We start from the raw sequence: 12,234 nt of genomic DNA on the forward strand, positions 1-12,234 counted from the left end.
AGACATTAAAATTAGAAGTTGTGTCACATATTAAGCAACTTCAGTTTCTTTGTTCATCACACAGAGTGGAAGGAGTGAAGGGACAAAAGGCTGTTCTCCTCAAGTTCAATGATTTTTCTCCATCAGGATGATATTCAGAATGAATATCCAGCATGTTCTTTTCATCTGCTTCACATCAGGTGAGGACTGATTACCTGACAGCACACACTGCTTTTGGACATTTTCTTATGTAAATATGTTCTTTTTTGTTGTTCTCATGCTCAGTAGATTGACAATTATCATCCACAGACGTGAAAATACATTCTCACAATTCAATCTTATTACCAGCCATGACAGCAGGGCTGGTATTGTTTTCACCTTTTATTTCTTGAGTGTGGGCAACTACTAGTAGCTGCGACTACCACTGCAATTTCTGCTGCTTGTAACTGTACTACTGCAACATCATATACCACATAACAAACAAATGTAAAAAGTGTGACTTTCTTTATGGCTAACTCATTTGTATTTAACAATAGGTTTTGTGGCAAAACATCATAATACATTTATTGCAACTGGTCAAGGGGTAAATATCTAATGTCATTCTTTTTTCCCCAGCAAGATACAGAAGGACTGATCATCTGTTTTAATATTCATCTTTTCAGGAGCACTGTGTAACAGAAACACAAACAATCCCACAGAAATCTACTCTGGAGATGTCCCCCTCTATACAGGGACTAAAGGAAAAAGTATCACATTTGAATTCCCCTTCAGTCTGGCTAAAGGGAGGAAGGGGTACTTATGCAAGGACGAATGCAATAAGAAAGACATTCTGGTTAGATTCACCTTTCAACATGCCCCAACTCAGCATGGAAGATACAGCATCAGATATCATGAAGGGGTTTTACAATTGACCATCGCAGAGCTGAAAACGTCTGACTCAGGGTTGTACAGGTGTGGGTTCGGCAGGCCTTCCTTATCGGATCTGTATGAGCTTGGTGAGCTCACAGTTACAGAAGGTAAGTTTCTACTGAAAGTGGTGAAAATGGCTGTGCATACTAACGTACTATTCATAGAATTTTTAATATTTTTGAAATACAAAAAAAAAAACAATCAGTAGTTTATTTTGATACACTTATCTATCCATCATCAACCGCTTATCTTGTGTACAGGGTCGTGGGGGGCTAGAACCAATCCCGGCTGACATCAGGCATAAGCCGGGGTACACTCTGAATAAGTCGTCAGTCCATCGTAGGGCTACACATATACAAACAACCTGAATCATTCGCACTGACACCAATTAACCTAGCCTGCATGTCTTAGGATGGTGGAAGGAAGCCGGAGCACCCGGATAGAACCCACCCAGACATGGGGAGAACATGCAAACTCACACAGAAAGGCCTAGATTCTAATAATACATTTTATTTATAATGCACTTTATATTTCAACGAATTCTCAAAGTGCTACACTAGCAGGGGGTTAAAAACAGTTCCCAAAATATAACAAAAACAAATAGCAATAAAACACCACAAAAATAAAGTTAAAATCATGAGTGTTGAAAGGCCTTTTGAAATAGGAATGTCTTTAGGACCTTCTTAAAAATCTCCACAGTTTGTGTGAACAAAATACACATTCTAACGCACAACCTTCTTTGCTGTGAGGCCGTGTCACCCTAAATTAGATTTTAAAAGTACACTGTGATGTATGTTTGCTTTTCCCTGGTGATGTCAAGGCAACACTGAGTCACTTAAGTTCTGCTTTCACAGAAAGTTAAATTCAGTAGTTCCACTAAAAGGAGTCAAGTTTAGCTGCTGCCAAATAAGGCATGATTAACAATGAGGTGATGAATATTTGCACAGTTTTATTTTGTTCCAGTGAAATATTACCACAGAGAAGATAATGTGAATACCTGCATCTCATCATTTTCACTGTTCACAGCTTTAACCACTTTTCCGACAACCACTAAGCAGTCTAAGCAGCAGTCGACTAAGGGAACAACAGGTATGGTACAGTTTATGGACACATGAATACAAAACATTACAATCTTATTAACCTTTGTATTTTGCTTTTGTATGTACTGAGTATAACATTACAATCCACTTTTTAGATCTTTCTCTAACAAACACGCTGTCATCTTTTCTTGAAGTGGGCTGGCAAAAGAAAGCACTGAAAATATTCAGAATACAGCATATACTTGAACTATTAATTTTTTTCAGTGGGCCTTCCTTTAGAAGACTAAAAAAAAAGTTTTGCTGCTGACCCCGCCCGCAGCATATTGCTTAGCTTCTGTGCCATTACAATTCTCTGTTTCTCCAAAGTGGGGACACGCTGACCGCCTTCTACAGCATGTAATACACTGACTATGGGTGTACCTCATAAAACCCAAACTATCCCTTTAAGTAATTAATATCGGGGAAAATGTTAAATATCAATTTCTCAATACAAATAAATCAATCCTGTATTCTTTCAACCCAATTATGTAAATTACTTTTTCAAAAGTTTGTGTTTGTTCACTATGATGGGTTTTTTCTACCTGTAGAGAGTTTGTCAGGATTTCTGTATTAATGCAATTATGTAGATTTAGTACTACTAGTACAACTACTAACAGTTAAGTAATTCACAAGATTAGTCACTAACAGATACTCCTCTCAGGAATGAATGTCCAGAAGATGTACTATATCACAAAATACAGTATCCCTATTGTATCTTTATTGCCCATCATTGTTTTTAACTACAGTGAAATATTATCAGTATTATTGCATCTCATTTTCATTTTTCACAGCACAGTTAAACACCAAGGTGTCTGACCAGTGTTCCATGAAGGAAACAGTAGGTACGTCTGCAGGTATAGCACGTTAGTCAGAGAATCAAATTCAATGTTCAATGTTGTTCTTTTAGACTTAAAGTTTTTATGGGTGGTTAAGGTGCAACACTTCACCCTGTGTGGGACTTTTGGGACTTTTTGTTAAGGCATCACTGAGTCACTGAAGTTCTGCTGTTGCATGAACTGACTTAAATACAATCCCTATTGTTACACTAAAGGAGTCAAGTTTAGCTGCTGCCAAGAAAAGTATGATTAATGATCAGGGTATTTTCCCCCCTACCTTGTGAAATATTACCACAAAGAAGTGAAGCAGTCTAAGCAGAAACTGATTGAGGAAACAGGATATACAAGTACGGTACAGTTTATGGCGTTTACTTCGTACCAGTGACTCCTCCCAGGCAAAATAAGACACCAAGCCTGGAGATAAGTCCTTTGTTAAGGACAAACAACAAAATGTCCCCTCACTTCTATGACCTAGGGGCTTCACTGGCTTCATCATCACTTCATCTGCAGTCTCCAATTTGTTTACGCATGGGAGAAATATCGATAAATCACACAGATAAATCATTTTATCCAAAGCGACTTACATTTGAGGAACAACATACAAGCATCAACTACAGATCTACAACTGACAATACATACTAGTAAGAGCAGCAATAAATACTAGTAAGAGCTCACAGTACGTATCACTAGTAGTAACTTTTTAGCGAGAATCTTTTATCCTTATTTTATTCCTACAACTTCTCTTGAACTTCATTTGTGTCTTTTACAGACTACACACATCCATGCATGCACCTCCTGCCCTGTGAGGGACATTAAGAAATATGCAATATAAAACCTTCCATAAAATTTATCCATTTTATATTAATAAAAAAGGACCACTCCATCAGAATTAAACTTCCATATAGTTGGGGGACTCAAGAGAGAAAAAGAATGGTCAAAATTGATATTCTGATTGTTATGCTCAAGTTTGGGTCAAGCTCTGCAAATGCCAGATATTACATTTCCTGTAATGCATTGCTCTTTTGTCAGACTTCACATGCGGCACCTCCAGTTTGTAACACAGTTTCTCTCTCTTAGGCTATCTCAACTATGTTGTTATCTTAATCTATTCCTTATTATATTTACTTCGATCCCTACATCTTTTTAACCCTATAAAACAACTTTTCTCCACGTCTCTCACTCAGATTTCCAGCTGGTTGTCGCGATATGCGTGACAGTGGTTATTGGTGTGCTATTGGCTGTTTTTCTACTGCTGCTTTACAAATATAAGAGGACAACTGATGGTGAGTTACCTTCCCAACCTTATCTGTACATGTTCATTCAAACACACACATACTCAAGGCCTTCTTACAGTTTTTTCTTTGGCTGTCCTTTTTGTTCCACAGGTTTGGACAAAAGGAGAAACTCCCACAGTACAAACATGGAGGTGACCCTTACAGGATTCCTATCAAAAATCAAAATGTGTTCATATAAAAAAAGATCAGCCAAGTCAGGTTTTTTAAACACTCAAATACCGATGTTGGCCACAAAAACCCAGTATCAGTCAGGCTAAACAATTGATCACCTCTGTGTTTCATGTGTACGGGTAATAGTGACATTGATAAAGATGTTTTTGTTGTTGTTTTTTTAGTTTGTCACCTATGAAAACTGTCATCCAGTCTCCACAAGTGACTCCACCTACCAGAGGCTCGATCCAGCCAGCAGGGATCAGGATCGGACCTACTTTACACTCCATAGGATGTCTAGTTCTTAAATTAAGTCATTAAAACTTTTTTCCCCTCAGAAGTGTGTGGTAAATTTTTTTGAAATTCAGTATCTGCTAACATGAGGTCTGCACCAGGTCGAGAAAGGATCAGAATTACATCGGTGTACAGTTTCCCACCTTTTAAAGTCATTTCTGCCTCCAGCGTTCTCTCAGATCAAAACAACAAAAGACGTAGATTGACGACAGTGTGAAGTAGTGTGGGGTTATAAGAGTTTTCTTCATTGTTAAACCACCATTTCTGATGACAATCTATGTGATGCAACTCAGGTAGAAATCATGTTTACGGACAAGGTAATGTATTTATGTTTAATTTCACGTTACATTTAGTCGTGTTTCCTGACTGGTCATCTGTTGTTTGTTAATTATGGATTTCAGAACTCTGGCTTTGAACATTTGAGATTATGTAATGTGATAATGTATACAACTCAAAATATGTAATTTTTTACATTTTAATCTGAAAAAGTTAATCCTCCAATAAAAAATAAACACACACACACACACACACACCAAGCTGCTCTCAATTATTTAGGAGCCAGTTGTCACACCCTGCAGCAGATGCTCTGAACGACCATCCAAACAACTTAGACGATTTTTGACATTCAGCAAAAATGAATTGGAAAAGGGAAAATGGCAACAGGCTCCAGAGACTGCGTGACAGCTACAAGGTGGCTTCTTCAATGCTTGGTTTTATCTGACCAACAGTGCAAAACCAAATATTTTAGTTTCATGTAGGACAAATCCTCACATTTGACAAGCTGGAATGAGCTAATTTTCAGAAACTGTTTGTTTTTTACTCGACCATGACTAAATTAATATCCTACCCTTTGAAGATACAATGTAAATGTGTTCATCATGTTACAACAGGGTTGTAAAATGAGATGCAGTTTGCAGTTCACTTTATGCTACATAAGCAAACAATTTGAATTTAATAGAGTCTCTTAATCTTTCAGTTATATATTATCAATATAATATTAATATCATATTACAGCTTGTGTTGGTGGGGCACATCAACTACTTTATATTATTTTGGATAGTTTAATCGATACTGCAGTCTCATGTTTTATACAATTATTGTATGTTTTGTTTGTAAACTCTTACTCCGTGAGATAGTAGTTGCAGTTAAGTAAAAAGTACAATGTTTCCCCCTGAAATGTGGTACTGGAGTAGAAGTATAAAGTTGCATAAAACTGAAAAACTCAAGTCAAGTCAAAGCAACTCAAAATCGACCCACATGCCGACCCTGTGATTTGGTTCTGACAATATCTAAAACAGATTCAAAACACACACTTATCGTTCAACAAAGCATTGATCATGCTGCCTAATAAAAACTGCTGCACGTGTCATAAATACAGTGTGAGCGGTCTTACCTTGAAACCAGTGTTTTCCCTCATCAGATTCTGAGCAAACAACCCAGAGCTCATGGAATATTTTCCACAAGTAACGTGTCATCCTTGTGTTGTTGCTCCGTCATGACATCGTTAAAGAATCTGTGCGTTCTTTCTCTCTTCATGTTGTCATCGCATACGCTGCACTTTTACAACATCCACTGAGCTTTAAACCAGTTTCAAACCCATGTGTGGAACCAGCTTGACGTAATTGGCTCTTTGAACTGAGTGCTTCTTCTTCTTGAGGGTTAACGTCAGCTTGCATCCTTAGTGTTGCATTACTGCCATCTTCTGGAGTTACTTAACTTTCCTTATCAATCCAGTCCTCAACAGAAAACCAACTGAACACTTCCTGCCTTGTCCAATTCCACCACACTCCAGTACACCCTTTAAACCTGCTCCTGTTATCCCTGATGTTTTCATTCCCTCATCATGTCGTTTATTTCTGAGAAATATTTCTTGCAGTTAACATCTTTGTTTCTGGTACGTGACATTGTTCACATAGTCCAGTTGGATGCTTCCGTATTGTCAGGATCGCTGGGTGCGCAGAGCAGGTGAGACCCAAATGCAAGACACTTAGCGCTGAGATACAGTTCAGGGGTATTTAATCTAGGGCAAGACAAAAACAGGCATGAACCAAACTCACAAGTACAGGGAAACTGGTACATAAAACAATGCAGACCAAGGTAGCACAGTGACTGGTGGAACGCGCAACATTTGACAGCATACATGCGACATACGACAATGACCGGACAGGGATTAAACAGAAACACCAAACATTTATACACCGGGACTAACGAGCAGGGCGGGAGCAACACAGGAGACTGGGATCAGGGTTAACAAGGCAGAGAGACAGGATGGCAGGCAGATTACTGAAGGTGAGCAGACATAACACAAGTACTGAACACTAAACATATCAAGGTAAGAAGTAACAAATCAGAATAATAAGCATAACAAACTAATCCAGACACAAGCAGACAGAATACAAATACACTAATAACAAGGAACACAGACGGAAGCAAAGATAAAACCAAACTCAGAGGTACACAGACCAGGAGTAAACACTTAAGACATGAACTAGGAACTAGGATACGAGAAAAGGCAGATAAGTAGTAACTAAAAGATGTGGATAAATGAAATAATGAAGGCTACACAGAGACTAAAGCAGAATGAACAAAATCAGATTAATTAATGAAACTGGCAAACAGACTAACATAACCCAAGCATGATGGTAGAGAACAAGACATGAGGGACAGGACAGATCTAAACAAGTACTAAGACAGACACCGAGATAACAGAACAGATCAGAACCACCACACCGACAAACAGGAAACTGGATACAAGACCACAGATAGACAGGACTGAAACCCAAAACCCAGACACAGAGAAAGCAAAATCAAAATACAGAGAAGGCCTGGCCAAAATAATATAACCCAGACAAGCTCGGGACAGGATCGTGACACCTATAGTATGGAGAGTCCCGTTCAGGTCAGTGTGTCCTATAAGTCCGGTCATCCCTACCTCCTCTTTTCTTTTTCCTCCCTTGTTTCTCTTAATACTGACTCTCTTATCTTCCTCTTATCTCCTGATCCCAGTGTTGCTGCCACTCTTTATTTTCTTCCATGCAATATCCTTTCCCTCTAAATTTTGAAAGTTAAATTATGGTGTCTATGTTTGTTTTTTTTACTCACTTGTTTGGCCAGTTATTGTGCGCAGGAACCCAAATGAGTGTGTGACCACAGTGTCACAGTGTATTTCCATGATTTCAAATAGTATTACTGGATGTATCTAGCTTTAGATCAGAGCTCTGTTGAGTTTGGGTTTCACACTGAATTGAAAAACTGTCTTTTCTGTTTGACGATGCTCACTCACACCAGATGAATGGTTTACATGTTGTGTTTTATTTAGTCATGCGTGTCCCAATCTCCTCTTTGTTATTATGTTTTCCTCTCAGGTATTTCTTTCTACTGTTCTCATGGTGCCCACTAAATTCCTTGATTATATCGGCCTGTTTTTTGCCTTCTCCAATTTATGTTTCCATTCTTTAATAACATTGCTCTTTATTATTCCAGTTTCTTCTGCTTTGCTAAATTAAATTTCCACAGTATCTTCCTGTTTCATTGCCTCCTTTGCTATCTTGTATCTGCCATTTCATTCCTTTTAATTCTCCTTTGAGCTGAAAACTAGTTAAATATAACATATTTTGAAGTCTGAATAATTTTAAATTTATTATGTCCTGTCTCCTCTAGGATGGGAATGATAGTTATAATAAGTCTTGAGTCTGAAAACAAACTGTTATAGTTTTACCTGCATTAACTGTATAAAGGTGGTCTACTTGAAATGAATGGAAAATCCTCCTTCCATTCCATATCATATGCCTTTTCTACATTAAACAGTGTGGGGGAACTTTTTATCAAATGTTCAAATCAGATGCAAAAATTAGGCAAAGACTACCCCATTCTTAATAATGCATGTTGCCTTAGCTAACATTTTATTCATTATGACCAATGATAGCTTTGTATATATGACATGTGTGTTCACCTCTCTTTGTGTAATGCAATCAGATTGTATCTAATTTTAACCTTTGTGAGAGACCCCCTGGAGCTATTTTAAATTTAAGGGCATTCATTAAGTTGCTTTAATTCTTATGAGTAGGATAGTTAGTTAAATAAAACCTGTCCCAGGTCTATAATCAAAGCTTCTCCATCATCTTTCTGTTGTAGCACCACAATGAGGAAATGAAAAACTGTGAAAAAGACACCTGATCTGGTCTTTTTGATCCATTTTTAGATCACAGCACTGACAGAGTTTCCAGTAACAGCTGAAGGATTCTGCATTTAATATTTCTGAGAGAAACAAATCAAATGTTTTTGTTTAAAATTATATTAGGATTTAAAAGGGGCTTCAGTCAAAATTCATTGCTGTGTGAAAAGGGGCTTCACAGCAGCTTCATCATGAAACAACTGCTTCATATAACATTTCTGTGTAATAATTATAACATAAAGATACATTTTATTTGTACAGCTCTTTTCAAAACAAAGTTACAAAGTGCTTTATATGGTTGAACCAGGATTTTAAAAATTCATTTTTTTAAATAACTACCCTTCATCATCATCACCATCACTGTCCTATTGTGGGTGTAGATGAAGCTTTAAACCACAGAGGGGAAGGGAAAGATTACATTTGGCAACTTCCATATTGATCACACACACCTGAAAGAGAAGAGTGATTAAAACACTTCTCCTCCCGTTTAATGATGTTTCTTTGTCTGGATTGAATTCAGAATGAATATGCACCATGTTCTGCTTTTCTGCTTCTTATCAGGTGAGGACTGATTACCTTGATGTCCCTTTGTACAGTTGTTCTTAGTTTAATTCATACAGCTGTTAATCACAACTGTTTTGTTCCTTCTTATTTAGATATCCAATGTTTATCTAATATGATATATCACGTTGCTGCTACGTAAATTACTTATTGTCCATCAAGACTTTGTTACTGCTCTCTGATGTGTTTCAGCAGGAACATGTAAGGCTGTCTTACAACAAAAGTGCCCATAAGTACATTAACACAATTCTTGTTTGCTGTTCATACCGGCTATTGTAAGATTCCTTCCTGATGCACTTCCAATGTACTGTAAGAGATATAAAGTTGCTGTAAAGTATATCTGAAGTTAATATGAGGCCTCAACAAGGAAACAAAGTGTTTCTTCCAAGAGTTGTTATTATAAAATTCCCTCTTTTTGTTACTGTCCCTCTTCCACAGCTCAGTACGGAAACACTGTGGAAAGACAAAATTTCTGCACAAACACTTTGGATTAAACCCACTTGATATGATTAACTCACACTGATTAAGCTTTATATTAACTTCAGATACATTTTGGAGAAGGATGGTGGATTTTGTCCCCCATCTCCATCTCCTCCAGTTTGTCTTCCACCGGACAGATGTCAGGAAAGGATAGAAGGCTAAAACTGGAATGACTGCAGCAAACAAAAACTGTTTCAATGTACATTAGGTCATGTGAGTAGGCAGACATGAATACATGTAAACCTATCCTTTAGCTATTCATTTAAAGGAATAAACAAAAAGTGGTACAAAAATGATACTTAATCAGCAACTACTACTTTAGTATCATCATCTCTTTTATGTAACATGATGTATTAGCTTGCAGTCTCTTTGACAGTAAGTCTATAATAAAATGTCCTGATCATCAGTATTCAATGTTCATTTTTTCAGCTGCTCTGTGTGGTGGAAACAATGCAGAAACACTCATCCGCACTGAAGGAGGAAGTGTCACAGCTGCATGCCATTTTAGTCTCTTTGGAAGAAGAAAGTTCCTCTGTAAAGATGAATGTAAAGAAGAAAACATCCTCATAGAAACTGATAGCGACGTAGCTCAGAGAGGCAAATACAGCATCAAATACAAAGAAGGAACTTTTCCATTATCTTCTACTGTTCTGTATGTTAGCATCACCCAGCTGACCAAGTCTGACTCAGGACGGTACAGGTGTGGTTTGGAAAGACGATTGTTACCTGATGCATATTTGGAGTTTGAGATCAGAGTTACAGATGGTGAGTTTCTCCTGAGAGTCTTTGTAATTTTTCTACATTTGCTGAAGTCCAGCTTGGTGAGGAAAATGTAATGCTGCCAAAATCACATCTCTTATCAAAATAAAGAAGGAAAACAAGAGTTTTAGTAGAATTAAAGCAAGCTGAACGTATTTGCGAAGTGCATTTTAATAGTTTTCCGACGGTATCATCTGATGGCAACTAAAACATGACTGATATTTTCATGTTTATGGTAACTGAGAGTACTTCTTAAGGTTAGGTAAACATTATGGCCAAAAAGTGAAGCACAGGATATAATCTGTTTACAAATTTTGACATGCTAGTGTAGTTTAGACTAAAATATTTCAACAACTATTAGGTGGATTGACATGAAGTTTGTTTATGACAAAATATCTACAGAACTACTTCCCATCAGCCTCAGCTGTGCTTTGTATTTAGTGTTACTAAGCAAACGTTTGCATGCTAACTGTGTGAACTAAACCGATTAATGTGGTAAACATTATACTAAAAATCAGTGTTTTAGCTTTGTCATTGTGACCATGATAGAATTCTGAAGTTAGCCTTTAGCTGTAAGACATTTTGTATCTATAATAACAGCCTCACAGAGCCGTAGCTGTAGAACTTGGTTCATGTTATCATCGCTGTGAACACTTCATTACTTACAGGGCACACTACTGAACAATTGCACAATATGAAGTTAATTCCTTTAAAGATGCCCTGCATTGTTTACAATTATATTGACTTGATAACAGTCATCTTCTTCACTGTCTTTGCTAGTGCATTGCTACATTTCTTGGCACAATATTATTTTACTACCTGTAGATCAGCAGAATCATGTGAAACCACTGGCAGGAATCACCTGCGTGACAAGAGAAACAAAATAGTTACCCACTCATAAAACCATTGCTCTATAGCTACTAATTATAAATTAAAAAGAGCTCTTGACCATTAAACAATAAACAATTAAGCTGAAACACCAGTTCTGTCTCCTGAACATTCAAAATTTTCTACCAAAAATAGTACAGTTTTAACTGAGATATCTTTTGCCTTCCTTAATAACAAATCAAAGAAAACTGATTGGCAAGTATCTACAGGTGGCAGATATAAAAATAGTATGTTTCAAAGTACAGTGTTGCCGTACTTATTTTTTACCGTTGTGGATGTTACCAAGAAACTGAACACCTCTGCTGGCCTCCTTGCATTTCATTTCCATTTTTTGGCGACTGCAGCTGCTGATGTTTTAAATATCCTGACATATTTAGATTAATAAGCATATTTAGCGCTACACATTTTCATTTGCTTAAATGTTAGCAAATGCCTCTTTATGACCAAACATGACCCACTGTATATCATACCATATATTTAACAGTATTAATGTGTGTTTTTGTTCTTCACAGCTCCAAAGACTTTTCCTGAGACCATGAAGCAGCCTGAACAGCAGCAGATTGGGGACACAACAGCTGCAGTGCACGGTGTTAAAGGTTAAAACCTGCAGAGCTGAAACTGAATCATTGTTTGCTTTTGTCTGCTCTATATCGAACCAAATTGTAATACATTTACAACATTTCAATCTTTAAAAATGTTTACATGATGTAAAACAGACACTAACAGTTTTATATGATGTAAGACATTTTTCCCATGTGATATTTAGATCCACCTGGACTCATATATTACAAGATTATTTAAGTAATTAGCATATTTTATGGAACCATTTA

At 37.1% G+C, this 12,234-nt stretch overlaps 1 protein-coding gene across 2 annotated transcripts; it reads left to right on the plus strand.

Moving 5' to 3' along the window:
* On the plus strand, positions 1-4,585 carry LOC123975469. 2 transcript variants are annotated; one of them, XM_046056970.1, is made up of 7 exons: positions 1-179; positions 642-995; positions 1,915-1,977; positions 2,759-2,809; positions 3,988-4,086; positions 4,189-4,229; positions 4,434-4,585. In XM_046056970.1, the coding sequence occupies exons 1-7, from the start codon at positions 128-130 to the stop codon at positions 4,554-4,556; spliced, it is 783 nt and encodes a 260-aa protein (XP_045912926.1). In that variant the 5' UTR covers positions 1-127; the 3' UTR covers positions 4,557-4,585. The 2 variants fall into 2 exon arrangements, with proteins under 2 accessions (XP_045912926.1, XP_045912927.1); XM_046056971.1 differs by lacking the exon at positions 2,759-2,809.
* The last annotated feature ends 7,649 nt before the right edge of the window (positions 4,586-12,234 follow it).

This window comes from Micropterus dolomieu, linkage group LG08 (genome assembly GCF_021292245.1).
Source record: "Micropterus dolomieu isolate WLL.071019.BEF.003 ecotype Adirondacks linkage group LG08, ASM2129224v1, whole genome shotgun sequence".
In the NCBI taxonomy this organism is placed as follows: Eukaryota; Metazoa; Chordata; class Actinopteri; order Centrarchiformes; family Centrarchidae; genus Micropterus; species Micropterus dolomieu.